Raw genomic sequence first — 24394 nt, forward strand, 5'->3', positions numbered from 1 at the left:
CCAATCATATCACCGTTGATCCTGAGGAAGTCAGCTCATGATCCGTAGCTAAACATCAAAACCTTACATCAGTATTCAAGGAAAAGGCATCATTAACGAGGAGAAAGAGTTACCCGGAAAGATGGATTAATGAAGACTTCGTGTAGAATCGGATGTGATGATGCTTTGAGGTCAAGAAGCTCTCAAGTGCTAGAGAACAAAGTGGCAGTACAAAAGTCAGCCTTAATCCGTCCTCTGTCCGCTCCAATGACGAGCACGCCTTCAGATTTTAAATGGAAAACCCAACACGAAAGGTGTAGGGTCGGGGACAGACGCATGGAAGGAAAGTGTTGTTGATAGATTGATGAAGAGATCTGCATAAGAAAAGATGAAGAAAGAGCCATACTGTGGTCCTTTTGGTGTGTAATTATCACCTTACGTAACAATCACAATTCCTTCTCTCTCTCTCTCTCTCTGTATTGAGTCTTTTCAGTCTATAAGAAGAAGAAGAAGCTACAGAGATTAACCATATGTAGGTTATGGATAAATGCTGTGGTTTGCTGGCACTAACAAACATCAAACAAAGTGCAGCAATAGAATCACATCTTTCGAAGCATATCATCATGATCGGTAAAGCGATGCCTACTAATATGTTGCATTACGTCTCATCTTGTTGCAGCGCAGGTAATGGTAACGGAGTAGCAGCTAGCGGGGACTGATGACACGCCTGTGATGAGCGCATGACGTCCGAGACTGCAGCATCAACTAGAAGCTGGAAACGAGCAATGAGAGAAGGGGTGGGAATGGGAGGAAGAAAGGGGTGGTGGAATGATTACGATCGGACATGTGTCCGTCTCCGTGCGTGTGTTGGAGACGAGCATCGACCGAGAACACAGAAGAGCTGTTCGGGTTGATAGATAGGGTCAACGTGTTCATTTCTTCTATCAGTTCAGCCAGCGGACGGCAGGCACGCGAGACCCCACCATTCCCTCCTCTTTTGCCTTTTCTTCTCCTACCTCTCAGCTACACTGTTCGTGTGATTCTCGAGATCAGCATCATTATTTCCCTACGCTATATATCAAAGAATCCCGTAGCTCTCTCATAAAAAACCTTGTAGGCTTGGCTTCTTTCTGCCAAATCTAGTGCGGGGGAAAGAAAACGAAGAAGGGGTGTTTACATCAAAGCAGTCCAACGAATGATGATGCACAGGAACACATATGTTCTTCCATACATGTGAGAATGATTGAGCCATCATGATTACAAATAGCTCAAGTCAGATTCAGAAAATTGACTCGATCAACATTTAATCACCTTTGTTTGACATCACCGAACCATAATGTTTCTGCATAAATGCTCAAGCTACGACTTGTATATCGTGCGAGATGGTTCTAAGATGAATGAATGAAGGGGAAGGAAGCCTGGAAGGAAAACCTAATGGTGCTATGGCTCTTAATTCTACTAGTGATACTTCATCTAGGAAAACTCAATGACCATGAAATCTCAACTTGTAACTCTTTAACACGAGCTGATCGAGGAGTCATTACCACCCTTATGTCTCTACAACTCGTGGCCATGGGATGGGGGCACATAACATACTTTGTCCTTTTCGGATGGTAACTCTTTGCGACCTCCAGGTTTCTTCAGGTTCGACTCCCCAGTAAGAACTTTGGAGCTGCCAAAAGTGTGTGATTGGAACCCTCACAACTCACCAAAAGAAGGAAGAAGAAAGCGTGGGAGGCCACATGTTGGAGAGGAATATTGGTGAGAGGATGAAGACAAGCGAGAGGAGTGCTGCTTCCAGGAAAGAGTTCAAAGGAAAAAAGCAGTATGTGGGAAAAGTGGGCTTTGGAGAGGACAAAGATATTGAGCATGGTAGGGCATTTAATTAGGAACCATTCTCTCACAATTAACCTGTGCAGTCTAAAACCCATCCCTAGCACAGGATTTAAGGACGTTGTTTATGCACCCAAGAGAATGTTAGAAAGCACAAAAGAATTGCATACACAAATTTCATGATGCGGGTGAGGATTAATGCATGACACAAAGTGGAACACAACATAACACCTCCCAAGTCCCCCAACTGAGCCATCTTCTTCATCCCCACCTTATGATAAAGCAAAAGAAAGGGGGAAAGAAAAGGAGAGGAGGATCAAAAAAGTGAGCAAAATTACTGAAGAAGGGAAAGGAAGAGAAATAATAAACAGGTCACTTCTTACTCCACGTACTGAGATTCCTCCTCTACAGAGGCCTTTGCTTTCTTCTCCAAACCTAATCCATAGGAACAAAAGAAGCATAGCTTCCAAAGGTTGACTTGGAGTTGTAAGGAAAGGTTGTAGAAGGAGCGAGGAATCTGACAAAATAAGTGAGCCCAAAGAGTTCAAGCATCTGTGGAAGATTGCTTCAGAGCCAGATGGTGCAGCATACGATGGAGGGAAGCACTAGTTGTTGGAGCATTATAAGGCCACATCCTGAGCATAATTCCTCTCTCCTATCCTCTTCTTCTTCCTCCTCCTCTTCATCTCCTTCGGTCCACCCTCAGTACTTACATCCCTCCAGTATGCTCCCATTAATGACCGTTTGCCATGATACCCAAGACCTGCCGGAGTCATGGAGTCAACTCCTGATGTAAAACTCGTTCTCTCTCTCTCTCTCTCTCTCTCTCTCTCTCTCTCTCTCTCTCTCTCTCTCTCTCTCTCTCTCTCTCTCTCTCTCTCTCTTGTAATTTTTCTTTCAAGGTTCGTAAACAAAGGGAATTTTGTCAGTTGCAGGAGGGATTTGAATTATATGATGAGATGCCCTTATGGAATTTCAATTTTCTCTTCCACTTCATCTGATATTTTATGCATATCTAGATCACTTGTTGCTGACACTTCCAATGATCTTTGCCTTTGGCGATCTTTCAGGGGAGGATATGTGGGGGACGAAGAAAAGTACATCTCGGCACATCTCCAGACTAAAATGATAGCTAACTGGGAAACCCAGTTATTGTGCCCATCAACAGCTGCACATATGGCTGATATGAAGCAAGAACACTTTGGTGGCCATGGGGTTGAAGATGCACAGGAATCCAAGTATACATGGAATCAACTTCTGCAAACTTTCTCTCCTAGATCTTGTGTCCCGACTAGTTTCAGCAGGAACATGGTGGACTTCTCAAACAAAAGATCAGAAAGAGCGGAGAATCAACCAGAGAATCTATCTGAGGTGAGAAATATCTAGCATGTTGTTCTTTCAGGAGTTCTTTGTTGCTCTTTCTTACCACAATTGCTGGTTATAATGCAACAATAATACATTGCTCATCAGAAATCCTCATCATAATTTGGTCCTCGACTTCAACTTGTTTATGGCACTGTTCATGAAGCTAACCTGTTCTAATTTTCCATTTGTCAAGTGCAACGGCACTGCAACTGGTGCAGTTGTCAAGAAGGCTAGGGTTTTGGGCTCCTCCTCCTCCACCTCTCAATCTGTTTTGAAGGTTGCTTTCGACTGGCATTTACTCTCTAAAGTGGACTTAAAAGCATGCAGAATAAAATGCTTGACTGTTAACATATTTATTCCCTTTTATATCTAAACTGAAAGCAAGATTTATCATCAGAGAAAACTAATACTGTTGTCATGCCTGCTTTCAGGTGAGGAAGGAGAAGTTAGGGGATAGAATAACAGCGCTTCACCAGCTTGTTTCCCCTTTCGGGAAGGTATCACCACACTTTGTGGGCAATGCACAGTTTTTTACTGTTCCTGTCCGCTTTAATGATGAAACCTCTGCTTGTCATCCATTTCTCTCGATTTGGTACTCATATGAACCAGAACTTACATGAGCTTCCCTTCCCAGACTGACACTGCGTCTGTATTGCTTGAAGCCATTGGCTACATCAGATTCCTGCAGAGTCAAATTGAGGTCTCTCTCTCTCTCTCTCTCTCTCTATATATATATATATATATATAGAAGAGAATAGCTAAACAAAGGATATATAGGGTGGTCTGAGAGCACGCAGTTAAATCTGGTGGCAGAACAAGTGTAGTTTTATGCAGTATCTTTTACTTGGTGGTGTCTTGTAGTGCTCTGTGTTTGTCTTGGAGAGATTTATTCTCTGTAGTCTCCTTCTCGCTCACACCCTTTCCTTTGTTTCGTGTAGGCTCTGAGCTCACCGTACTTGAGCAGTGGATCAGGGAACATGAAGCAGCCCGTGAGTAACTGCGATTCACATTCCCATTTCCCTATATAATTAATTATATGGGCTGAGGTTCTACTTTCCTTGTGCAGTTGTCGAATGAAGGTGGAGTGAAGAGAAGAGGAGGAGGACAACCTGATCAGGTACTCTTGACTTGGAAGCATCTAATTCTTCTGAGATGTCGAAGGAGTGATTGATTTCCTTGTATTGTTGGTGACATTAGGAAGGCAGTGATGAGGCACAAAAGGACCTGAGGAGTAGAGGACTTTGCCTGGTTCCAGTTTCCCTCATCTTGCATGCCGACGAAAGCGATGCCGGGGGAGACCACTATTGGGGGGCGCCGACGCTTCACGGGGCTTTCTGATGGACGCCATGCTTGCTTGAAGGTTCTGCAGTTGACGTGCATATCATCATTAGCAGTCACTCTGTTGGGAACTGAAGGCTGATTGCTCATGATAGTATGCAGATGTGTGGAGAACCAGCAAAGCATCACATATAATAACGAGAAACTCCTCTTTGGGAGTTCCCATCCTTTGTTTAACCTCTATAAACTATGTTTGAGATTGATCATTGGTAAGTGTTTTGAACGCCATCCGGATGCAACTATATATTAGGGTTTAGATGGTCATCTCTCCCAGAGAATTGCCTGAAAGCTTGAGTGTTCTCATGCTTGGAACTGCCCAAGTTTTAACATGGACGAGGTATTTATTATTTATGCCCTTTCTTTATACAGTTCTTCCTCTTTCTGTTTGCAGGTATTCAAATCGATTCAAAACTGATTAATCCGATTAAGTTAATTAATTTATAATTTAAATTTCTTAAAAATATATAATTTTTAAAGAAATCAATTCGATTTGATAAAGAGATGATTAGTCCAATTAGATCAGCACTATGAAATTTGTTCTATGTCATTTGTAAAATTATAGCATTAAAATTAGGTTAAATTGAACCTTTGCATCGATTTGATTAACCGATTTGAGCTAGTTAAAGACTTGAGATAGTAAACTAGGTCATCGGATCGGTTCAGTTTAGTCCGAACCGATTAATTAAACTAAATTAGAGTATTCTCGGATCAAAACCATTTATGACTTCATAATCGAACTAACAATGAATCGATCAGGTTTGAACTAGTTCTCGACAAGTATAGTTTGAATTTATTGTATTTTTTCCCCTTTAAACATCCTTAGTTCTTGATTTTCTCAATCCATTTTATATTCCTAGCATTGTTCTTCAACTAAATTTTGTAATTTCTTAAGAGGTAAAATGAATATAAAAGATGAGAAAAGTCTGAGAAAATAAAATTAACTAGCAGAAAAAAGAAGAAGGAAAAACCATGAAACAAAGGACTACTGACAGTGTCTTAATCAGTCACTGATCCTATAAATTTGAATCCTTTTAGAGCACTTCAAAACATCTGCACATTCCTTTTCTAAGTTTGTCCGAGCTTTAAACCTTTGTGTAAGCCTTTCTATTGTTCCAGCACAAGATACTTGCAGGTGCCAATGTCTACAAGATCTATGTAAGTCTATCATACATAGCTCTGTAGACTAAGGAAATCCACCAATGCAGGTGATATATATGGTTGTAGCTGTTTTGGATAAGACTACAATTGTCCTTTCTTTCTCTGAAACCTTAGACAGAGAACAACAAATCATCATCATTTTTTCTGCTTTGATGTCTCAGTTCCAACAGCATGTTGACATAGTTCATTTGGTAGACTTACATATGGAATTAATTTAAACTACCAAACATGTAATACCTGTTCTTATAATTGTTTTCCTTTTTCTTTTCACCTTGTAGTATGTCATCAAAATGATACTTGTAAAGTTAGTTGTCTAGTGCACATTGGTTAAAGTCAACCTAAAGCTTACTATTTGGGCAGTACAAAGTGCATTATTTAGTGGTAACTATCAACTGATTTGTCTTGAAATGGGCAATAAATCTTATTTAGTGATCTATCTAAGAAGTAAAAGAATATGACGGTAGGTTAGATGGCTCTTTCAACTGTGTGTGGCAATCCATCATGCCGCTTTCAAATGGGGAATCTTTGACATCACCTATTTCTTAATTATGGCTCCACCAAATAATTGCTGATGGTGTATACATGTTGAATCATTGGCTCCAATTACCTCAACTTTTGATGGTCTTGCATCCTACCTGAGAACAAGATCATTCTTTGGATCTAATTGGAGACTTAATGGTGCCACCACAAGTTTGATGTTGATATATATAACTTTGGTTAAAGATGCAGTGCTGAAGGATAGTTCATATTGCTGCATACATTGATTCTCTACATTCCACATCTTCTGTTTATTGCCATGTACATTAGACAGCAATTTTGATTTCTGTTGTCATCAGTCACTCATGATGAACTTTTCTGTGCAAGTCCAGTTTGCCTAACTCAGATCAGACAACCCTTGATTGCATCACAAGAACAATATACTAGCTGCAGATAGACAAAAGATGGTTGATGCCACTGTCAACTCCACATCATATAGTTTGGTTCTTGTTTCAGCAAGATTATCCACTTGATACCTAACACTTTATCATCCATTATGAATCCCATATAATATGGTTGAGAATCAAGAAATCACTATCAGTGCTGACCCATTTCTGATAACCTTCATCATCTTCATGGAAGACCAAATTGCATCTGCAGCAAGATTGTTTGCGATGAATGTGAACCTCCAGAATTCTCAGACTGGAATTTACTCATAGGAAATATGATGACAACAAAGACAAAATGGTGAATTCAATAACATGCAAAAATATCATTACAAATTAGGTTACCGCGGAAAAGACGATCACAAACTACATATTGTTGCTTAAGATAAAACCGAGACCTGCTGCATAGAGTCCGACTAAGAGGACTTTCGAAAACATGGTACAAAGTGTATTTTCCGAGAGATTTATTGAATGCACAGTCACTGAGGTTCTTCTGCCCATAGGGTGATGGAAAAAGATTCCACTGATTGCCAACAAACTATCTCCATGTTCACTTTTGATACTACACCTCATATTTGCAGAGATTCTCGAATCCCATGTAGCCGTGGTGCTGGATCTTTTGAACCATGTTCGAAATGCCAACTCCACCTGTTGAGGATCGGAGCACAAAGTTTCAGCATAAAGAGAACAACAAAGAGTGCAGAGACTATGATCCCTCAGCTCTGATATCGGAAAATGAAGTAGATGAACAAGGGAGATTTCTCCTTACCCAGAGAGACAGCACTGACAAAGATTGTGAAAGCAAGAATGAAGATGATGAGAGAAGCTCTTCCCAGTATATCAATCAGCTTCTTGACCACATACTGGCCTACGAAGGCAGCAACTAATGCCACAGCAATAAAATACAGTGCTGCCAATAATCGAAAGTACAATTAGGGCCAGACTAGTGCAATTTTTGTGTGTTGTATGCTGAACTCAAGCTTAGTAACTCGGTGCAAATGAGAAGTGAGCAACAGTACCATATGGGATGGGGAATCGCTTCAAAAGGTAATACTCCACCACGGACATGGATGAAGAGAATGTCATCGCGAAAGTTGCAGTGGCACTCGAGACCTGCAGAAAGACTTCGAAATTGAGATGTGCTTGAACGAGATGTAAGCATGTTGATCCAGAAATGATGAGTATCACATTATCCAATGTCGACAGAATTATGCATTCCTTAAATGTATATTTCAACCAATGTCATAATCTTCAATCGCAAATCTAATTAGACATATGTTATGACATCAACATCAGAGCCGCCATGCATATTCTATACGCTCTACACTACCTAAATTTTTCAATCTGATTCATACACTCCCATAGAACAAGAATTATATTGATCGGATCATAATTATCAAATGGAATCTTCAGAAAAATTTTCTCCTACAGGTTATCATCGGTGCAATAAAGAGCAGCTAGAAATTGCGATTAGCAATGTCGGAAATCACAAAGAGAACAGAGAAAGAACAGGCGATGCGCGAACCTGGGGAGGAACGCCAAGCTCCAAGAAAACAGGGCCCAAAATGAAACCTCCACCGAGGCCAAGCAATCCACCAACAACACCAGCAAGGACACCAATTGAGCAGTAGAAAACGAGCTGAAGAACTGTGAAATTTGTTCCTTCGTCTCCCTTTGATGAGATTACTCTCTTTCCTCTGTACAAGCTAACTGCTTCATATCCTGACACTCCCAGTGATACCGGGATCTGAAAAGTTTTTGGCATTATAGATGTAACTATAGAATTCAGCCACAGGCCACCGAACGAAGTAATAGTAGTTATAGAACCAAAGCATGGGACTACACCTGAAGAAAGTTCAGAATCCAATACCACGTAGTACAGGTCGATGTGTAGTTTTGCTGAAGAGAGAGGAACAAAGATGCATCAGTCATCGATCACAACATAACATCGTGGAATTGATTATGAGCCTCACAACAGAATTGCTCACCTTCAGAACCTGCAGGATGAGGAAAGACACCCACACGAAGCAAAGAAGGCCAAGCTCCTTCCAGTAGACATTCTCCAAGACCGGGACCTGCAATGTTTGTTTCGATTATGTTTGTTTCTTGTTGTATATGGTGCCACTGGAAATGGTGCTGCCTATGTACCTCTCGTCGTAGGGCTGCCTTCTCCTTTGTACTCGTACTCCCAGGGCCAGAAGGAAGAGCGCTGTATTCTACTTCTTCCCTTCCTGCTTGAAATAGACGGGCAGGCAATTAGTCGTGATGATTTGTTGCCTCTGCCTATGTGGAGTTACAGGAAAATCGATCTGCTTACCATTCGATTCTTTGAGCATCGCCGCCTCCTACGATTCAGAAAACATAGATTAGTTAGGATGCAATCGAAGCAGCAACAATGAACGATTGTTTAATGAGCTAACTGGCACCTTCTTCATTATGGTCTCCTTCTTCCATGTCTCAACACCCTTCAAGAACGCCTTGGTTGACGTACCTATCAACAGCGCCAGAAACCCTTAAGTGCCTAAACCCAACACACACTCCTGCAACGAGCGGAGTCGCATGGCGAAGCAACGACTGAGTTACCTATGAAGAGGATGATGAGAAGAATGGTGACCATCCAATCGGCGAAGACGACGTTGAAGATGACTCCGATGCTGATCCCCAGCATGAGCATTGGCTGGAAAAGCAAAGCCAGATCGTAGTCGATGATGGGCATGTCCAGGGTCGGATGCCTCATCTTCATGTTGTACCAAACCGTGGATCCTGCCGCACCCATGATCATACCTGTAGAAAATTTTCAGAGATCAATCAGAGGAACAGGAAGCAGAAATTACCAGCAAAAACATGTTTTTTCCTCTTTCGATAAGCTTCCATAGAAGTTTCAGCGAGGTGTATATGCTCGAATTTGGCTTCATGATCTCAATCGGTGCCTGGTCTTACATTTGGATATAGCAGTGGAGGACTTGGCGTCGAAACCAATGATCAGCGTCAGCATGGGAACATAAATCCCACCCCCGCCGACACCACCGACGCTCCCGAAAGCTGACCCCAAGAACCCGATGATGGATCCGACGACGATTTCCCACCCAAATTTCATGTCCTTTAGAGGAGTAACAAACATTTTAAGCGACTTAATAGCGATGAAACAGAGAGGCCACAACAAGAAGAAGGCGTAAACATCTTTACCGGCCAAACGTGTTGGTAGGAGGATCCATCCGACTGCCACAGGAAATCCACCACCTTCAGCAGGTAATCGGACAGCCCGACCTCCTCCGCTTCAACAGCTTCAGCTGCCACCGCCTCAGGCCTCAGTCCACGGTCCGCCGCCACCGCCGCGGCCGCAGCTACCGCGACCAGCACCGCCGACCACAGCCGTCCGCTTCGCCACTTGGGCTCCATGCTCCCTCTCTATCAAGAACTCCGGAGATCAAATCCCCAACCACGTCTCGCCCAACTCTGCCCGTTCCCGTCAACCGGAGCCGGAGAAGGGAGATTCCGGATTCTGTGCAGAATGTGGCTCCGAATCCGATAAAGGCCTCGACTGGCGAGGAGGCAGCGCTGCTTTTATGACTCTACGGTACGTAAATGCCCCTAGCAACGGCAGTATTTACGGGCACGTAAAACAGTGGCCAAAATTGCATTAACATCATCATTTTCTTTTTGTTACTTAACCTTGGATGCTTCGTTTACCAGTAAAAATAATTAAGCCTTGGATCTTGATTTAAGAACCGTATATTATGATGTGCATGTCAAGATCGTGATCACGTACCGAGGTGATACAGTCAGTATACAATGATAGCTGACGAAGCTTCACGGAGATGGACCGATTTAGATTCACTTGTTGGATTATCTTCTCCTAAAGAAAAAAGATAAGATCCTTATCAGCAAAATAAACTATATTAAGAGAAGCCACCGATCGCGATACATATTATATATGACAGTGCTAATTTGGCTTTCGCAAACCATGTTCAAAACATTTGACCCACTGACGCTGAATCGACATAGTGAAGTAAGGAGATCCCCAGGATTGGTGGTACAATAATTGGTAGCGTTGTGGTGCGTCTACAGTAATTGTGGAGAACGCGGAGGACTTGCACGTAATTTTGGGGTGAAGAGTGGGGGTAGTATAGGGATGATAGAAATTCTTTGATTGGTTGCCTCGCGTGGGAGGCGGGTTGGGCCTACAAGGCTCCCAATGATTGCGATCACGTGCCATGCGCGTGGGCAGCGACCGAGCCACGTGAAGCGATAAGCGTCGACGGATATCCACCGCGCGTGTCTGCTGTCGCAGCCGAGGCAGCGGTCGGGGGGGATGTCGCATGTGGTTCGACGAGTGGGGCCCACGAGAGACCCTATCATTGGGGCTGGAATCCTGAAACTGGTCGGGGCAGGACAGGCGATCGCGGACCTCATCATTGGTTCCGGAAGCTGATGGCTTTTGAGGCTGCAGCTTTCTTCGCCATCTCTTGTCACCTCTGCGACGGAGCAATGTTGAATGGTTGTTCTATCGAAGATAGCTCACACCACATGATGCTACCATTGGTTTCGATCGTGGCTGGCTCCTCAAAGCTACTTGTCTTAAGAATAACCCCTAATTAATGCATTTTCATGAAAAGATGAGATGAGTGATTAATTTTGTGACTCAAACTTTGACCATCATCTGATTGCGTGTATTATTTGGTGTGTTCAGTAGAGATTGATAGGAGAAGGCAAGTACCTCAACGTCCAATGACATCCTGCCACAGGTCTTGGAAGGAGAATCGAGCAAAAAATAAAAGGTCAGAGTGGCTTCTCCACATCTTCATATTCTTTCTCATCCATCTGATTGGGATTGTCTCATTTTCTTTTTAATATTTCATCTGTTCAAAGGTGGAATTGAAGAAAGTTATATGTAGAGAGACAAAAAATATTCTTTTCCTTTTTTCAGAGAAGAGTTAATAGTATATATATATATATATATATATATATATATATGTATACGTATATTTGTCTCAAAAGAATCACTTTTATGGGATTTAGAGTCACAATAAATAGGTAACCAATAATTCTAGCTAATTATATAAGCATTCAAAGTTGGTATCTGAATTCATCACAGATCAAATTGAGAAGTAATTAAACATATCCATTATAATTTTGATAGGCAGAAAAAGATCGATGTCATAGTTAGAGAAGCCTAAAACAAGTTAAACTCGTTCATCTCCAATGCTCACAAAAGAAGGACACCTTTTGCAAGCGTTGCAATCACCAATCTCATCATTAAAAGAGCAGTATAATTCGGTAAAGCAATATGAAAGGGAGAACCCACCCCCCCTTTTCCAAGTCCATGCATGTCGAACATGGATTCAATGGGAGTGCAATCAATCGAGTCCCACCAAACTAATGCATGTGCAAACCCATCTGTCTAACTTTTATCTTCCCCACACTTTTACTTTCTACGACTCTATGACGAGGGAAGAACAGATGATGTTAGATTCATATCAATTTGGGACACGAATGCCCTCTGATTGCAAATATCATCCATACATATATATATATTCTCGAGGCTATTTTATGTGGGTGGTGAGAGATGGGATCCGAATGGTCTACATTTCTTAAGAGCCACGCAATTGGAGTGCACATCCAAGCTCGATAGGAACATGAGGGTTGACGAAGACCACCACAATGGGTGCTGACGGCCATGAGAGGTGATAAGAGCTTATCAAAATGGTTGTTGTGGACTCTTTATGCCCATACTTCGTTTCTTTCTTCCCATCTCCACAACCTCCCATCTTTGGAAGAAGATTCACGACGCCTAAAGGGACGCGACCCGAAAGAGATTCACATGCAACATTTAAGCTCATCACTATCAAAATGCATCAATTATATATATATATATATATATATATATATATATATATATATATATATATATATATATATAAATAATTGATGAAGTCAAGTTGCAAAATTAGTAGCAAAAGAGAACATTTTTCGACCGTCAATAATATAAAAAAAGCAAAAAAAAAGGTATTAATAAAAAGAACTGAATAGCCTTCCCATTTGATCATACGAGATATGATCTTAATTTACATTCTTAATAGCAACTTTCTATGTTCATAGAGCATATACCAAGGATTCTTGGGACAACAGAATCCAGACATGTCTGTAGAGGCTGCATTCATTGTAGGGTCACAGAAAACCACAAATCTAAGCCCACCTCTTTCTATTCTGGAATCATTTCCATCGCATAAACTATTCATCAGTAGGAGAACCAGTAATTGGATGTTGCCAACATGTCATGCTCATCTTGTGCTATGGTTCAATTTGTGAGCCCTTTCACATTCATTCATGCTTGTTGGAGAGATCTCTGCATCACAATAGATACCACAACCATTTCTTTCTTTTCTCTCTTTTTTGGTACCACCAAAACTAATAGTTTGATTCTTCTGATCCGAGAAAAGCTTATAGTGTGTCAGAAAACCCTCATACAACAATTTCATTGTGTCTATAATCGAGTGTAAAAAGCAGATTGGTTTTGTATAAGTATACTTGCCACATACTTGGATTTGGCCCCAAATTATTTTCCAAGGTTCTATCTGGTGCTCAACTCACCCTTGCAAGTAGCTAAATTGATCGAGTGGATTCGCAACAAATTTGGCACCATCACAGGAATGAGGGGGGGAAGGAGATGAAGATGATGGCCAATAATTCACCAAATTGACAATTGAGAATAATTGTCATTGCACACAAGAATGACCACATAAATCAGAGGTAGGCCCACAAACTCAGTCTTGTCATGTTTCTGGATTTTTCTTTCTTTTTTCTTTTCAGTGACTCTGATGGATTTTTTAGGTGATGTGGACATTGTCCCTTCATGGGTTGGTAGTATGGTTCTTGAATTTTTAGTTGAATCAAGAACATGATTTGAGGCGGATTTAATGTATTTACATTTGTGTATACATACATATATATAGATCCTACTGATTACAAATTTGCATGTGTTTTTAATGTAATTTATGTTGATGATCGAGATCACAAAAATATAACACAAGGAGAGTAAAAGCTGAGAATGTTTATTTATTTTAATGGAAAGCATTTCATTTTAAATTTAAACTTCGGATAAGCATCTCTCACATCTTCCAAAATACAGATGACAGAAAATGAAGTAAGCATGCTTAAGATACAGAGTCGGAGTCTGATTCCTCCATCATGCGAGGATGCTTGTTTCATGTATTTATTATCTTACTGGATCAATGCTAAGCTTAGGATTAGAGGGGGAATTCAGGTGCATTCAATGTCTGATATTGCAACTATCACCGCATGGAAAACGTGGACAGACAACTGCTATTCTACTACTAACTACACTGCTAACATCATTGTCTCATCAGGAAAATGCTAAGCATTTAATACGTTGGTGTCGTGTAACCATGACACGAGCCTCCGTCTCATCTACCATTCCAAGATCATGATTAGAGTTACACCTCGATCCTGTCTTCCGTCCCTGGGGAAATCAACTCGAGCATTCCCTGAACTGCTCTCTCTCTCTCTCTCTCCCTCATATGATGGTTAAAAAGCTAGAGACAAAGATGAGACCCAGCTCAGCTATATCACCAGAAAGAAAAGGACACCCGAAGAGTGATGTCGACCCTCAAATAATTGCTACGGACATGAGGCCGACACCTCCACTGTTGTCCTCTAATTTAGGCTCTTCCCCGCATTCACTGCAACCTCAGTAATGAATCGCATGGGTTTAACATCCACTTCATATGTTTGTTTCTGCAACAGAGCAATGTTGTTCACATGGTAAGCGTAAATAAAGCCTGAGATGGAAGGAAGAGGAAGGTGTGCACCACTTGTGGCGGCGGCCGGCCTATGCCCCATGGCCGTGAAAGGTCCTTGTTCTTTTCTGGGGAGGCCTCCTTGGAAAGAGGAATACGTGGTGCTCACGCCTCTTGCCTTCCCCACTGCACCGCAGAGCTTTCTCAGTAGATTGATTGCCATTCAACGCTGAGACTGATGAGACGATACGTCTCCTAATCTCGGATCTGCACGTTTTCTGCGATTCTCTGTGTGTCCTCTCCATTCCTCCGGCTTTGATGCGTGGTTGGTTTATTGATTGCGTGTTGTATACTGGATGTTGACGAGGTGACGCGGCCACGGAAGAGTCGCATCACGGTGGGGCGGCTCGCTCAAAACCAGTGAGGTCTTCTTCTGCACGCAAAGAGGCAAGGCAGGTGCAGGCGACCACGTCTTCTCATGGTCGGCATTCGTGACCTTTGGCACACCGGGAGAGCTTATCAGATTTGAAAATATAAAAAGGGTCTTCTTCTTATCCCATTAGGAGAAGCCATACCTCAGTAATGCTGCTATCCTCAACAAGAGAGCTCGTTATCGTTTCATGAGAGTTTGACGAAGACAGAGCGCTGTATTTCCTGGTTCAACAAGCTCTTATCATTATGCTTGATGGATCTCACAGGTAAATAATAAAACAGTCCCGTCACAGACGAGTAGCAGTTTTCATTGAACACGAGAGGAAGCTGAGTGTGACGCCGACTCACTTTGTCTTGGTGGGTACGACAAAGTTATCGTTCAGACATGGTCGATTTATGCTCGTCTGGTTTCCCATTTCCTGTTCTCGTTCCAATAATTAAGAGCATATAAAGCTTTTGTCGCAATGTTCTCTGTGTATCCATTCAAGTATTCTATCAGATAATTCCTTCATACAAAAACAATGGGTGCATAATGGTTCTATTACTTTTTAAAAAAGGAGGGATTGGGCATCAGAATGCATTGCAAACAGTATTTTCTCAAATTATAGTTGCACAAAAAGAAGAAAATAAAAAAATATGCAAATGATAGATTTAGTGAAAGATTTACAACAAAGTTTTGTAAGTCAGCAATACAGTTCTAACAGGGAACTGTCCATCAGAAGCAAGGATAGTCGCACACTGCCTTAAAAAACCAGCACAGTAACAAAAAAAGAAAGAGCATAAAAAAGAACAAACTTAAGCCTTGCAAATTCAAATATGAAAATAACAGAGAAAGAAACCAAAACCCATACCATCGTACCCACCACCGATCTACCCGCTCATAATTAACGAGCTAATTATAAATTATCATCCTTACATTTTGAAAAATTATAATGATATCCATATAATTATGAAAATAAAACTTTATTTACCCTAATGTTATCGATTTTATCAATGAAAATATGAAAATAAAAGATAAAAAAATAATTTTAACATTCCAATTGATAGTGACGGACAACGATGCTGTTGAAAGCTACATATAGATATTGTGGATGAGAAAAATGACGACGAGAGATAAATGCCACTCTGTATTTACGTCGACTTCGACACAATTGTTGAATAGCGAAAGAGCCACCGATGTAGATGCTTAACGACACCGCTTGATAACTACATCGACGCCGACGCATACGCAGAACGACCCTCACCTCTCGTCGCTACTCTCCTCGTCCACAACAGACTAACGATGTCGTCGTCCGTCACAACCAACTGAAGCATTAAAATTATATTTTATTCTTTTATTTTTATATTTTCGTTAGTAAAACAGAAGAAGATAAAATAAATAAACTTAGATGTTTTACTTTTGCCAATGTAACTTTTTAAAATATAAGGATCGAAATACTAGAAATAACTCCAATTTAGCATTAGTATCAAAGTGACTCGTAATGAAATGGAATGACTACATCACTAATCATATCAAAAAATAAATCTATGTGATGAGAAAAAAATCATTCTGAATAAATAATTTTCCACCATATTAATAAAAAATAAAGTTCTAATGTTATAGTTTTAACAAAGAGTTCCCTTAGCAAATCAATTCATACGTGATAGTTACCATTGCAACTCCGTTCTCCAAATAGAGCTTTAAGAATCTTTAGCATCTAGCTATTTTGCAAAGATCAAAATAAATGGTAACATAAGTTTCAACGCTATTTAGATCAAACCAGTCTCCATTGTTAACACGTACACTATTAAGAGCAAGATTCTTTTGATGGACACTTTTTTTTATGGACACTATTAGAGCTTTAAGAATCTTTACCCTATGTTGCAAAGATCAAAATAAATGGCAACATTTTTTTTAATGGACACTTTTTTTCGACAACCACACTTCCATCCTAGTAATCCCATCAAATAGCTCAAAAATAGCAACATCCAATATTGACCCTCCAAGAACTTCAAAATCTTAGCCAACTCTACAAGAATCCTATTATCGTTACCACTCTAGTGAAGGCTTAGCCCAATCTTTCTAATACTCAAAGGATCTCTCATTATATTCATTATTTGCTTGTTTTTGGCTATCCGAGTCTCAAGTTCTTGAAGAATCTATCTTTTAGAATATTTGAAAGTTCACATGGTGATATCTTACTCATTCCAAGTGTCTGATTTTAAGTACGAGAGTAATTTCAACTCCACATTTGCCTTATACCTACCATTAAATTTTTGAATAGGCAGAAAGAATGATATGCACCACGTGTAAGATTTTTACAGAATAATAACAAAATATGAACATTGAAACATTTTTATAAAAAAATTCAAGAGTTTTAAAGATCAAAGATCAATAGAAGACACCAGCAATATAAGAGCCAGGCACACCCTTGAGCTAATTGACATGTACCAATGGTGAGCAAAATGCACCACAGCCATGGCTATTTAAAGCACTACACTAAGAAATATATTTTGAAGCGCACAAATAGGTTTAACAATTTTGGCTCAGGAAGTAGATTCTGATATCATCAGTTCTACTAAAGATCAAGTGACTCACTGCAAATAGAAGATGATTAACATACTCAAATTTAAACCCAAATGTGAAACCATATTAAGAATCCTGCTCGATAAAGCTGAACAAAGTTACAACTATAGAACAGATGAATCTAGAAAACAAAACACTGGATTACTGCCCCACATGGACTGTCAATACCAACACAAAGAAGACCAAATCCCTTAATAATTAGATTCTCCATTAGTCCTTACAGGAAAGCAAGATCACAGATACATTTCAAAGACAGTTGTGTTCATTCTAATTTCAATGAATTTCAACAATTATATTGAAAAACTCAAGAAACAATGTCAACCAGTTGTTCCCACAATCAACAAAACCCTAAAACTTCTTGCAGGTCATGATATGTATTTAACTGAGGCATATTATAAGTCAAAACAACTACATACTTTCTCAGCCATCATTCATCTGTGATCTTATCTTTGTACCAATGTACCTTAAAACTATAAAATCTCAAGCAACCCGTATTTTAACTTATCAAGCGTATAACCATAACACGAGATGGTTGATGTCTGATTATCCTATATTCATGAACTCATCCCCAATACCATGTGATCATACTCTTCGGAACTATCAGCCACATAATAAATGTCACATATCACCAAACCATCCACCTTCACTTGTTAACAACCTTTAACTATTTGATGCATTAGTGATAATGGAATCATGCTTTATGCTATTTCAGTCCCCACTACAGAATGGCAGAAATACCTTCAGTCCAAACACCAATGACTATAAGAATTATCAAAGATAACAGAAATTAAAGCAATTTAAGTCTCCCAAAAAAGTAATGGTTCATTCCACGAAAAGAAATCATATAGTATCTTAATATTTGTCAAAAAATTATCAGAAGGAGCCAACAACTACAAACTCAATCATCTGAAAGCAGAAAGTACTTGTTGGTAACAAGTTTGTACGTTCACAACTAACAGAAAATAGCACAGCGAATGACACTGATATCAAGAAACATGAAATTTCAACCACATTACTATTAGGAAAGTTGTAAATCCACAGACAAAACTTTTTGAGTATCAAACGCAAAATTTCAAAGATCTCCCATAAACAATAGAACTACAGAATTCATTTCCAGCATCCAAAACAAATATCTAAAGTTTGTAGTAGAAGCAAAATATCATAAATAGAAATTAACTCTTCCCCACGTCTTATGACTACGCTGCAGTCACTGCCTTCTTCCTGGGAGCCGCTTGAGTACCTAACACAATCAAGAACAGGAAGACATCAAACAAATTGCAGGCATAACACAACGAAAGCAATTAAAGAGGAATTTTATGAAATGATCTAAAAGATAACCTTCGCGGAAGTTGCTCTTGAAGCGGCGTGGGACATGGCGGAGGTACCTCATCCTCCCAGTTCCCGTCGTCTTCCTCCGGATCGCCTTCACACTCCAATTATCTAATCCAATCGTACCAATGACTCACAATAAGAGCCCAAATCACAGAAAGGGTTTCTAAAGTTAACAAGGAAAGAAAAAATCGAAGGGTGAATGGAGCACATTTGCGGATCCGGCTGGAAGGATAGCCACAGGCTCCGCAGCGGCTCTTCTGAAGGTGAAAGCTGCGGCGGCCGCAACGGATGCAGAGGGTGTGGGTCTTGTTCCGCCGCTTGCCGAAGCTCCCGGTTCCCTTCCCCTGCAATCGAGAAAGAAGAACAAATTCCACAGATCAGCAAAGGTTAGAGAGGAATTGACGGAGGGGAAGGAAGAGGAGAGATGAGAAGAGGCGGAGGCGTTCACCATCGCAGTTGCCCTCGATAAAACCCTAGCCGCGAGTTAAAGACCGAAGCGTGGGCATTTGCTTCGGGGGGTTTATATAGGGAGATTTCAGGTGTGAGTCCTTCCACACCAAACCGACGCTGTGGAGCCTCGATTCCTATTGGGCTTTCTTTAATGGGCCGGACCCTTCTTTCATCTACCCGTTTGTGACCATCCCGTCGTACTTGGAGCAGGCTACGCGGGTAGGTCCCGCTCCCCATTTCGATCGACGTGCGGGAGACATCTGAGGGGAAAAATTGCTGCAGCAGATGACATACGAATGGCGGGAACGGCAGGCCACGGTTGCGCCTCCACTTGGATGACGACTAAAAAGGGAACGAACAAAGGATGCCTCATTTCAGAGGACATCAAAATTTTTCGAAATCAAAGAATTCCGGATATTTTTTCGACAAATAAAAAAAAGCATTCAGATATCAGAGTACACCGAAACAAATGGAGAATTCAACATCAGATGCTGATGATTGGCATGTTGATGAGTCGTAACAACAGTAGTAAAAAGCACATGTGCTAACACAAACAAATAACTTTACACGTTTAGCACTCGGGCAAGTCATAACAATCATAAAATGTATCAGATCTGTCATCCAATTCCCACCTCCACGAGTGGCACGCAGTCGTCTCCTCCGGCAAAGCTTCTGGGGATCCCAAACGTAGAACCCACGTTGAATGACCTCATATCTCAACCTTTCCCTCCCTGAACAACCCAGAGATAGATATAAGCATCTAAAAGGTCGCAAAGGTTTTTAATCCAAACCCAGATTCCAGTTCTAATTAACCACAATGGTTCACATAAAGAAATAGACATAAGTAGCACCAAAATAAAATTTTGGGGGCATAAATAATGAACAATGTTTTCGTAAATACTAAGGCCTTTTGAAGATTCAATTAAGCTCCACCTGCAATGACATTTCATAAGGCATGGATGAATGCATGGTGTGGAGTGTGTTCTATGTAAGGAATATTATACACTAGTACTAGGATAAGCAGATGAAGCAACAAACTAATCCAGCTTTCAGAAAACAAATGAATGCCAAAGGTATTCTAAGAACAGGTTGGATCAGAAACAAATTTTATAGATCAGGCCTTAAAAAGTTCCAAGTCTATTCCATATAAATTAGTCCAAATAGCAGTAACCTTCTGCCAACCTAGATGATAATCAGAAGACAATGTAAGATTTTCTCATTCATAAGATTCATATTTAGGACACCTGATACATATAATCACTGTATATTATTAAGTCAGCTTGCCTTAGAATCATTCAACTTTGGCACCCGCTTTAAATTCAAATTCCCAAAATGTTAAGAGCCCAAACCTATCATATAGCGGGAAGAAAAATGAAAAACAAAAATATCTTATATGACAGTTGACATATAAAGATAGCCGAAGATAATGGATCTAATGAGTGAAGATTGCATTCTTTCAACAGCTTTATCTAAGACACTTCACCAATGATGGATTTTGATGCATGAATGATCATGATCGCATTACCACTAGGAGTCTCCGTCATCAACAATTATGCAGAATGTAAGAAACAAAACAGTAACATGTGCAAGAGAAAATTCCACTCAAAACCAAATAATATCCGACAAATAACAATTAAAACAAAATATCATGCTCTCACAGGCATGATCATCCATCAATAAATACAGCATGAAGTCATGACTTTGTGAAAGGCCAATTAAAATTTCTAATTTATACCTTTCTGGGAGGTGTTCCTGGTTTTAACAGATTATTCCCAAACCCCTTTTTCTTGTCGGCTGGTTTAAGAATTTGAAATGAACATGTCAGAGTGTCATCTACGCTCATCATAGCACCAGCATTATCGAATTCCCCACAATAGTTTGGGGCAGAGAATATCGTCACCAGCTGCCGCTTTGCAAAGAATTCATAACCATCTTCCACAACCTGCCAAACAAGAAACGCTTTATGAATTACAATTATCTAGTTTTGTTAACTCGAAAGAGCAAGTTCAAAACAAGTGGTCATTTACTGAAAATCATTATCCTAGGATTCAGTTGCGTCAACATATAGCAATATGCCATCAGGATCACATTGCTAAAGATACTAGATTGAAAAGACAGCAAAACATGTGTAGCTTATATCAAACATCAATTCGTATTTATTTCAACAAAAAATGGTAAAAAATAAAATAAAATGAAGTTTCAAGATAGCACAGCTAACCTGGTGAGCTCGACAGACGAGATCTAGATCATGCTTCTGAAGAAACTCAGCTACTATGTCAGGCCCAAAAGTATAAGAGACGCCTCTATCGTTTTCTCCCCATCCCTCAATATCTTTGTCAGGGTCTGACCATAACAAATCACAAAGAAGACCTTGGTCTGGAACATCTATTGGACGAGCAATATTTCGGATCTGGTCCAAACTATTTAATTCAGGAGATAGACCCCCATGCATACATAATATTTTGTCATCAACAAGTGCAGCAACCGGAAGGCAGTTGAAACAATCCGTAAAAACCTTCCACAAACGAACATTATATCTTCTCTTGCACTCATCATAAAACCCATATATACGATTAATCGAAGCACATTCATGATTACCCCTTAGAAGGAAGAAGTTCTCTGGGTACTTAATCTTGTATGCAAGGAGTAGACATATGGTTTCTATGCTCTGCTTACCACGATCAACATAGTCCCCAAGGAACAAATAATTTGCTTCAGGTGGGTACCCACCATATTCAAAAAGCCGTAGAAGATCAGTATATTGGCCATGAATATCTCCTGCAGCAAGAAGAAAGTACAAATTAGTATATTATAATTTATACTCAAAGTCCTTAGACAGGCAACTATTCATTCTATAGATCTAAATGGCATCGTAAGACACACTACACAAATACAGCTCGATCAGGATGAGCGTGCAACTTCTTGTGACATGAACATTTTGTATGGTAATAGCACCAATAGCCAACACATAAGAAAAAATATCCTAATTAGAATGAAGCAAAAAAGGGCAAACCATGACGTCTTATTAATTCCAACTAGGACAAAATTATGCAGACCTCAAATTCATCATCATGAAAAAGACTGATACAGTTACAAGTTTTAGCACCCCAAGTTAACTAAGTCAAATCAATACTGAAATGGATCAAACATACTGAAAAAGTAGCAAATGATCACTTAGAATCTTTCCACTCTAAGGTGCTGTTGAATGTTTAGCCACCACATATTAATTGTGAGTAGACCATATCTTCTCCGTCACATAACAAAAGAAAGGTTGTTATTACCATTGTAAGTTCTCACAATTACGATGGCTCCTGTATCAACAGAATCATCAAAGAGCATCTCACAGTTTCATGCTAATTTTGGCTTTGAAATTTTTTTTTATTCAAAATGGTTTATGCTCCCACCTTTGATAATAAACTTCTAATTTTAAAATTATCAGACAGACTGCCACCACATATAAATCCTTTTATTATGATGTAGATGAATAAAGTTTCCAACTTTGTGTCAACTAAGACCAGTAAAGACCTATCTAGAATAATTCAATTTACAAAAATAATAGCATGTCATAAGAATACATTAAAATAAGTTTGGCATTGCTATCCTACAATTAACACACTTAGGCCCATCTTCTTTAGATTGAATAATATTAGACTAGAATCTTACTCGGAGAAAGTAGGAGCTACACACCAGGTGACAGGATATTGGTTATCTTGGCATACAAGCCAAGTGAGGAGAGAGAACTCTTATGGCACAACAAAGAGAGGAAAAGAGCACGCAGGTCATTCAGCTATGTGTCTATTATTAAGTCTATCTAAAGCTCCTAACTATGTCACAAAAATAATCAAACCTGATTGGTTCTAACAATTAACACCTTTGACTACCAGCATCGAATTCTGAAAGCCCGAACTTTGGAATCCCTTGCATTTTTACATCATTAAGACTACATACCGTCAGATTTTTAATTTTTAACAGAGACATCTATTTGTAATCTTGAATCACCAATTGTCATACCCAGAGATTCATGCACCTGGACAGGCATATTGCTTGTGATCAGTGCTTCTATTTTAGCCTAACCAGTTGAAAAGTAGAATACATTGCAAGTCACGTTCATGGCAAAACTTTGTTCTATAAATGCTCCCAGATGTGCACAAAAAAGAAATGTTCCTATGGTAAATGATGGAGTATTATTTGTAGGAACATGCTTCGGAAGCAGCAGTAGGAACTAGGCACCGAGATAAGACATGGTGTCAGTCACATTTTGCTGCAGTTTGAAAGCAGCAGTAGAAGACGAAACGACCACAAAGACACTAGCTTACAGACTTCATGTATACAGTACGTACCATGATGCGTTACATCCATTAACACCTAATTACTGTGACTGATCTAGACTCATCAAGATTCTCGAACCATTAGCACCAGCAAGTCAAACTTCCAGCCATCAGCCAAACAACACGTGTCAAATAAAAGAAATGAGTTTGGTCAAGAGTCATTCTTCCACTCAAAAGGCGCTCGATCGTAAAGAACAAAACTAAAGTTGACATGGCAAAGCTACCGATAACAAACAATCTAAACACGCGTTAAGCGAGAGTGACAATCATAGCATTAGCATACCAACTACGACTTCGGCTATCAGGGTCAATCAATCTTGGTGCTCGGTGTATTGCAAGCCCTAACAAAAAAGTGCTCCGATTCGAAAACGCAAGAAAGCGGAATAGGCGAGAAAACAGATATGATAGAAGAAAAAGATAACTTTTTTCCTACTCCAAAGTCGAAACCACAGCAAAAAAATCATATTATTTGCCACTTCACCGCATATCTTGATGGGCGCCTCAAGCTCCAGCAGATTGGGCTGGCTGACAAAGATCTCCTTCGACGCACCACAGAGCTGCCGGATATCTGCGTCCGTCAGCTGCGCGTTCTTGACAGTCCGACCGCCCTTGACCTCCAAAAGCCGCCGTATGATGTCATCCAGCACTGCCGCATCCATCGGCATCAATTGCAAAAGAAGGAAGAAGGGGATCGAGAATAGATACGAGCTTGACCTCGCTTCAGTCCAGGGACAATCAAACCCTATCGGAGTCTCGTATGGTCAGAGAAGCAATGAATTGAGACGACACGAGAGGGGGTTTGGAGAGGGTGGGGTAGGGGGCCGAAAGAGAGACATCTTCCCGCGTCTGCCAATCTGTTCATCGATCGACCGGAGGGAGAGAAGAGGGGCGACCCGTCTCTGAAGCCCTAATTAACACCGTTCTTTCCTCCTC

At 40.3% G+C, this 24394-nt stretch overlaps 4 protein-coding genes and 1 long non-coding RNA gene across 7 annotated transcripts; 1 reads left to right on the top strand and 4 right to left on the bottom strand.

The window, feature by feature from the left end:
* Window positions 1–2175: 2175 nt before the first annotated feature.
* LOC103975471 (transcription factor bHLH68) lies at window positions 2176–4866 on the top strand. Of its 3 annotated transcripts, none has more exons than XM_065098771.1 (8): window positions 2176–2604; window positions 2883–3183; window positions 3371–3454; window positions 3609–3674; window positions 3812–3877; window positions 4116–4166; window positions 4244–4294; window positions 4379–4866. In XM_065098771.1, exons 1-8 carry the CDS (start codon window positions 2390–2392, stop codon window positions 4403–4405), a joined length of 861 nt encoding a protein of 286 aa, XP_064954843.1. In that variant the 5' UTR covers window positions 2176–2389; the 3' UTR covers window positions 4406–4866. The 3 variants fall into 3 exon arrangements, with proteins under 3 accessions (XP_064954843.1, XP_018677094.2, XP_009388717.2); XM_009390442.3 differs by having other exon boundaries at window positions 2181–2604; window positions 4375–4866; XM_018821549.2 differs by lacking the exon at window positions 3371–3454 and having other exon boundaries at window positions 2179–2604; window positions 4375–4866.
* Window positions 4867–6875: 2009 nt separating this feature from the next.
* LOC135607176 (sulfite exporter TauE/SafE family protein 3-like) lies at window positions 6876–10137 on the bottom strand. The gene is made up of 12 exons (XM_065098782.1): window positions 9783–10137; window positions 9537–9696; window positions 9180–9380; window positions 9023–9087; window positions 8914–8941; window positions 8745–8827; window positions 8585–8671; window positions 8442–8495; window positions 8122–8343; window positions 7616–7709; window positions 7366–7506; window positions 6876–7244 (listed from the first exon to the last, which is right to left on the bottom strand). Exons 1-12 carry the CDS (start codon window positions 9993–9995, stop codon window positions 7159–7161), a joined length of 1434 nt encoding a protein of 477 aa, XP_064954854.1. The 5' UTR covers window positions 9996–10137; the 3' UTR covers window positions 6876–7158.
* Window positions 10138–13776: 3639 nt separating this feature from the next.
* LOC135613068 (uncharacterized) lies at window positions 13777–16033 on the bottom strand. The gene is made up of 3 exons (XR_010487182.1): window positions 15134–16033; window positions 14929–15007; window positions 13777–14849 (listed from the first exon to the last, which is right to left on the bottom strand). It is a non-coding gene; the product is annotated as an uncharacterized LOC135613068 (long non-coding RNA).
* Window positions 16034–18337: 2304 nt separating this feature from the next.
* On the bottom strand, window positions 18338–19285 carry LOC135607189 (large ribosomal subunit protein eL37z-like). The gene is made up of 4 exons (XM_065098801.1): window positions 19132–19285; window positions 18892–19027; window positions 18690–18791; window positions 18338–18591 (listed from the first exon to the last, which is right to left on the bottom strand). The coding sequence occupies exons 1-4, from the start codon at window positions 19132–19134 to the stop codon at window positions 18548–18550; spliced, it is 285 nt and encodes a 94-aa protein (XP_064954873.1). The 5' UTR covers window positions 19135–19285; the 3' UTR covers window positions 18338–18547.
* A 318-nt stretch (window positions 19286–19603) lies between these two features.
* Window positions 19604–24394, bottom strand: LOC135607187 (serine/threonine-protein phosphatase PP1). Its single transcript, XM_065098792.1, has 4 exons — window positions 23943–24394; window positions 21352–21911; window positions 20869–21075; window positions 19604–19864 (listed from the first exon to the last, which is right to left on the bottom strand). The coding sequence occupies exons 1-4, from the start codon at window positions 24124–24126 to the stop codon at window positions 19850–19852; spliced, it is 966 nt and encodes a 321-aa protein (XP_064954864.1). The 5' UTR covers window positions 24127–24394; the 3' UTR covers window positions 19604–19849.

The sequence above is a fragment of the Musa acuminata genome, chromosome BXJ1-2, assembly GCF_036884655.1.
Source record: "Musa acuminata AAA Group cultivar baxijiao chromosome BXJ1-2, Cavendish_Baxijiao_AAA, whole genome shotgun sequence".
NCBI lineage: Eukaryota > Viridiplantae > Streptophyta > Magnoliopsida > Zingiberales > Musaceae > Musa > Musa acuminata.